We start from the raw sequence: 6000 nt of genomic DNA, 5'->3' as shown, positions 1-6000 counted from the left end.
TCTTACTGACAACTAAAAACTGGTCTAACCAACCCAGTCCGCCTCCCGCGCTCAGATCCACCAGTATCAGAGCTGACAACGATGTCGATGGCATTCATGCTCACCAAAACGACCCTGGTCAAATGGATGCCGTGGTTCTTGGTGCTGATGCGGGTCAGTATTTGCTTACCGCGGGTCGACCCAGGACACAGGGTCAGTCCACACCTGCAAACACCAGAGATACATTGGGTGCCGGATACCGTTTACACCAAGCATCATTGAAAGGCAGCGCACCCGCTGTCACGACCATTGAGGCGTTTTCCGGCAGCGGAGTCCCGAGAGAAGGGCGAAGCACACCTGGAAATGGCACCGCTGCTGGTGCACCACCTGCCACCGCGTCGCCGGAGAGATCTTCGGACATTTCGCGCAGCCGAAGCGGTGGTATAAGACCTGGAACAGCGGATTCAACACACCAGTCACCTGCCAGATCAGGATGGATCACCATGACCGGGGATGGAGCAGATGTAGCCAGTATCCCGCTGCAAACCAATCTAGAATACACTCGTGGCGCGCGCAGAGCGCACGCTTTGACCAGTCTCACACAAGAGTCAAACATTTCTCCCACAGCGCTGTCCAGTAATTCGGTAGAAATGCACTCAAATCGTCCAAGTCAGGATACAACGCGGACTGCTGACACGAGTGACCCCCGCGATCCACACAGCATTCATCACAGGAACTCCGTTTTCTACAATGTTTACCCTCCGGACCGCAGGAACAGGGTCCCTGCGCGCGCTCCTCCAGGAGCCGGTTATGGCACCAGGTTCTTCCACCACGGTAAAAAAAACAAAAAACAACTAAGTGTATGAAGAGTCCTGACCTGTCACATTAGTACAAAAATATAACTTAACCAATGACGCCCTGAAAATCTCTAAGGTTGAAATACACCTCCTTAGCAATAATTGGTTGAAGCTCTAGATTGTTAATGAGGAAGAACTAATATTCTTTATTATGATTGTGTGAACTGGTTAATTTACCACCTGGGAGCAAGACAGTATTTAGTCGGCAGTGGCGAGCAAACAGTACATTTATTACAGTGAGAAAGATCCCATGTTGTTGAGTCAGCCCATCTGCTCAAATAGACCTTTAGTCTCTAAACATGATGTCAGTTGCAATATAATAATGAAAATGAACACAATTGTCTCATATATCAATAGGAACACTTGAGCAGGTCTTTTTTTTTTTTCTTTAACAAAATGTAAAACAGACGAGTTTCTTTTTTTTTCACAAAAAATGTTGGATTTCCTCTGCAGGTCTCCCTGACTTGGTCCCGGATCCCTACTACATCCAGGCTGCCTCTTACATCCAGAGAGTTCAGATGTACGCACTTCGCTGCGCTGCGGAGGAGAACTGCCTGTCCAGGTGCACTTCTCTATTTGTCTTTACACTTCCAGTTCATCGGCCACTTCGGTAAGACTGATCGATCGGTCAGAGAAGGTCTACAAGTGATTGGACCTAACTCTTTTCTTATTGTTAGTGAAAATGTCTTGTTTTGTTTTGTTTTTTTTACTTGAAATTTACACATAAAATTCAGTGCATATAGAAAAGGATCAGTTTCCTTTGAGGATGCCGCTTCAGGATGTGCTGCTGGCCCGATTCCCGTTTGGAAGCTGAGTGACACCAAACTGGCAACCACCTGAGATTCTCTCCTGTGATCTGAGCAGCACATTTGCCAAGTGAAATAAGCTCTGAAATGAAAGCCAAGGGATTTCTTAGGTGAATGCAAAAACTAGTGAGGCAAGACCAGAAACCACCTCTGTCACTCTGACAGTAAATCTTCCAGCACGCCAACTGGTCAGTGTGGCGATACGGGCTCACTGTGCCCAGAGGCGTGTATGCTGAGGATCATGGTGTCAGTTTCAGCTGCACCCTGAGTAGTTTAGGTTGTCCCAGTTCATAGCAGGGATGTCTGAGATCAACTGTAATGTTTGTCTTTCCTCAAGGTCTGCGTACCATCAGGGTGATCTAGCCTACCGAGTCCTGCTGCGGTTCCCCCAGCGTGTGAAGAACCAAGGAACAGCAGACTTCCTTCCGACGAAACCCAGACATGAGTGGGAATGGCACAGCTGCCATCGGTGAGTTCCCCCCTGCAGAACCTGGTTTTATTCCATCAGACAGCTGCTTGTCTTCATCTGGTTTAATCATTTTTTTCCAGTGTTTTTCGACTTTAGCTTGTCGTCTTCTGTGCATCCTCGGACAGAAAAATCAAGTGTCACTGAAATAACAACAGAGGCAAGTTAAATCAGACATTGATGCACAGCGATAAGAAACACGATGCAGCAAATTCTATATACGCTGACGCTGCAGTTTGCTGACTTTCATTCTTTAGTGTCTCTTTAAACCACATTTATTCATTGCTTGTCCAAACCTGTTGTGTATGAATTCGTCTCACTATGGTCGGTGCTGACTCATCGTCTTTTTAATGAATTAGTTATTGCTGCTTTTAGTACCCTTCACCTCCAGATAATGAAATGATTTCCGAAGAACTCCTACTATATTTGATTATCAGCATCTGTCAGGTAGGTCAATTATTTGCAGGTCGGGTTTTTTTGTGGGTGCTGATGACAAAGATATGATCGAAACATATATTAGCTCTGATGAAATACCTTACCACCTCTATAAGGGCTGGATTTCCTGCCGTGTTTCTCCCATTTTGACAATTTAACTTCCAATCTAACTAACCAGCACAACAGAAAGAGTGATAAAACTTCCTGTGTGTGTGTGTGTGTGTTCAGGCACTACCACAGCATGGAGGCCTTCAGTAACTACGACTTGTTGGATGTCTCCACCGGACAGAAGGTGGCGGAGGGACACAAGGCCAGTTTCTGTCTGGAGGACACGTCATGTGACCCAGGGATACGGAGACGTTTTGCCTGCACCGCTCACACACAGGTCGGCCTCTCTGGTTGTGTGGTACATTTACGTTTCCATTGAACTATCTATTGTTGTTATTTGAATGGTTCAAAGCAAAGGTAGACTTCACCCTGTCTATCCCAGGGGCTTGGTCCTGGTTGCTATGATACATACCACGCCAATATCGACTGCCAGTGGATTGACATAACTGACGTACCGCCAGGAAACTACACACTCAAGGTGGGAGTATAGAAAAGATTGGTAAGATATATAAGCTGAGGACTCATGACGACTGTCTAAAATATTTAAAAACGCTGTAAGATGTTTTTCAAATGTTCTTCAGGTGACAGTGAACCCCTATCAGCTCGTCCAGGAGTCCGACTTCTCCAACAATGAGGTGCTGTGCGACATCAGGTACACAGGAAGCTACGTACAAGCACGGAACTGCAGAATCACCGTGTAAGTCCCATTTACATCCATATGATTGAAATCAAGACAAGCAGATGATCTCCTCACTGATGTGCATTCTCTGTTTACAGAAGCTGACCTGAAAACACGTCTTAACGTGCAATCACTAACTGTGCCCCGCAGCTAAATGAGTCCTGTTTTATTTATAACACATGAGATGTAGCCAGACTAAATGTTAGCTTACGTAAGATTATAAATAGTCAAAGAATTCTTCAGCAGTGACTGTGAGATTTAAGCTTGAGGAAAAGGCGTAACCATGAACAACGCAGGAAAGAAACAATTTAGCTCCTTAAGTTCCTTCAGTCCTTATTATTATTCTTTATATGTGAATTGGTGAGTATTTTTACAGAAATCAGTGGTGCTGAAATGTATATTTGTTTTGTCATGTGTGTATTTAAGTAAACAATTTATAATTCTTTTTATAAAATGAAGACAGACAATCTTACATGTGTTTCCAGCCGTCTTGTGTGTATGATTTCATGCATCTTGCCATTGCAACCATACAGTATGTAATATTGGCGGCTTTGTATTTCAACGTATGAAAGGGTTTCTGAATTGTTGTCATATTTTTTAATAAAGAATTAACTAAACATTTGACAACAAACGTATCGTGGTAAACTTGGCTCTTTCTTTTTCCGAGGAATTTCAAACCCAAGGCCCGCATATCCTCTGTCCACAGAGGAGTGTGTGGCTGTGCTGTAGAGTTTAGAGGGAGGTGAAACCTGATAATATTCTGACTTTGCATGAAGGAGCAGAGTAATGTGTGTACGGTGGTTCAAATATCACTTCCTAACCGGTGTGACATAACGATCGTCATCCATCATCTTGTTGTACGTCACATGAAGAAAACACTAAATTTAGAAAAGATCTGACCACGTGGAGTCCAGTTCTGACATTTTCCTGTTCTACGGCCAAAAAGCAGAATTGTCCGCCTCCCCATGATGAAACCATGTAAGGAAAACACTCAGTCTTCACTGTAACTAATCATCAAGTTCTTATGATGGTTCTGGGTGTATTTGAGATGGATTTGTTCAGCCAACTAAGAGTAAGAAATCAAGGCATTCATAAAACAACAACATGTCATTTCCTGTTGTCACACTAGAGCTAATCTGCCCTGAAATTGAGTTAATTCTTCCCTGGCCTGTTCTTCACACCCCCACCAAGGTTGGTGAAAATCGGTCTCATAGTTTTAGTATAATCCTGCTGACGGACAAACAAATGCCACTGAAAACGCAACGTCCTTGGTGGAGGTGATGGTAACAGTCGTCAGTGATTTGAGCACGTGAACTACATGAACTCATTCCTCTGCCCTGTCACCGCCAGAGTGAAACATTTCTTGGATGCTTTTGGTATAAAACACCTTGGAGTAATATCTGCAATCATCCCACGTCTCTCGCACAAACCCAGCTTCGCGCTGTTGTTGTTTGTCATGTTTTATTAGAGCAGCTGAGTTATTGGGAAAACATTTCTTCACCTGACAATAACTCTGTGTGAGGTGTCAAGGAAAGTTGTTTATGCGATGTCACCAGATTCATTAGAGACTCAGCCTGGAAATTTATAGATGACTATTCTTTACACAAATCTAAAATTACTGCATCAAAATACAAATGTCCTTATCACCGAATTGAAATAAATCGAAACCAGCTGTTGCTGCTGATGAGATCCTCTCAGCTGGCAAGTTACACAATTCAACAGATTTGGAAGATTTGGGAGTGCTGTTCTTGCATCCTGCTCAAACATGATGTGAGAGACACATTGATTGATTGAGATGTGAATCTGTCATTTGTCTCTATGTATGCATAACACGTATACGTCCCACTGGGCTGGGACACATTCTGCAACCCTCACTCATCCTCCCCTCCACATATAGCGTCCCTGCAGAGTCCACTCTATCCTTGGTCCGAGAGCCCACAAGCTGAGCCCTCGATGTGAATTTGAGTGTGACGGAGGGTCAGGGGCAGGCAGAGCCTCCACCGCCGCTCCAGGTGCTGTTTGCTCAGGGCAGGCCTAAGTGTTAAGCCTGCAGGGCGTGCATGATGGACAGAGCTGCCTGTCACCCCAGCCTGCCCTCGCTGGAGATGACGAGGAGGAGAGAAATTCCACAGATCCACAGACGGCCAGGAAAACCTGAGGGCAAACTGCAGACATCAGCAGCCATTCTTATGGTGGGCTGGATTTTTGCGAGACTGGGTCCAGAGGCCTGACTGTCTGAACGTCCCAGTCAACAATCGTCAGAGCCAACAGGCGAGACTGCAGTGACACACCAAGCTGGTCGGTTTGTTCCTGTAAAACAGACAAACTCTCAGTACTAAACCCTTTCAAGATTATAAACAGGATGGTCCATTTTAATTGGCCCTGAATGCATTCTCTGGGTTCTGATACTCTATTTTGTACTTGGATGCTTTAAGCCATTTTGCAGATACAGCAAATGTGTGTTAACAGATATTTTGTTTACTTGAGGGCAGCAATATGAAACACAATATTGACATAAGGACATTGTCAAGATGATTGTGTTAAAAAATGTCAAGTTTCTTAGTAAATGGACATAAATATCAGTTTCTTGAATGAATATATGTGAATATATGTTACATAGTGATAAGTGGCTAGTTGCCACATTGCAGCAGCGAATTTGAAGCGATAATT

General features: G+C 44.3%; 1 protein-coding gene across 1 annotated transcript; it reads left to right on the top strand.

The window, feature by feature from the left end:
- The first annotated feature begins 241 nt into the window (after nt 1-241).
- Nucleotides 242-3823, top strand: loxl5a (lysyl oxidase-like 5a). The gene is made up of 7 exons (XM_086223541.1): nt 242-813; nt 1290-1398; nt 1980-2111; nt 2772-2928; nt 3034-3129; nt 3233-3348; nt 3429-3823. The coding sequence occupies exons 1-7, from the start codon at nt 483-485 to the stop codon at nt 3433-3435; spliced, it is 948 nt and encodes a 315-aa protein (XP_086079667.1). The 5' UTR covers nt 242-482; the 3' UTR covers nt 3436-3823.
- Nucleotides 3824-6000: the final 2177 nt, after the last annotated feature.

Source organism: Aulostomus chinensis, chromosome 14, assembly GCF_037954235.1.
Source record: "Aulostomus chinensis isolate RoL2024-O1b breed Wild chromosome 14, RoL_Achi_v1.0, whole genome shotgun sequence".
NCBI classification, from domain to species: domain Eukaryota; kingdom Metazoa; phylum Chordata; class Actinopteri; order Syngnathiformes; family Aulostomidae; genus Aulostomus; species Aulostomus chinensis.
This window is presented reverse-complemented; position numbering and strand designations above follow the sequence as displayed.

Bases quoted from the DNA above. Each gene is read 5' to 3' on its own strand.
- loxl5a (XM_086223541.1), top strand. From the start codon at position 483: ATGACCGGGGATGGAGCAGATGTAGCCAGTATCCCGCTGCAAACCAAT. The intron at 814-1,289 runs GTAAAAAAAACA...TTTCCTCTGCAG, and splicing joins CACCAGGTTCTTCCACCACG to GTCTCCCTGACTTGGTCCCG. The intron at 1,399-1,979 runs GTGCACTTCTCT...TCTTTCCTCAAG, and splicing joins GAGGAGAACTGCCTGTCCAG to GTCTGCGTACCATCAGGGTG.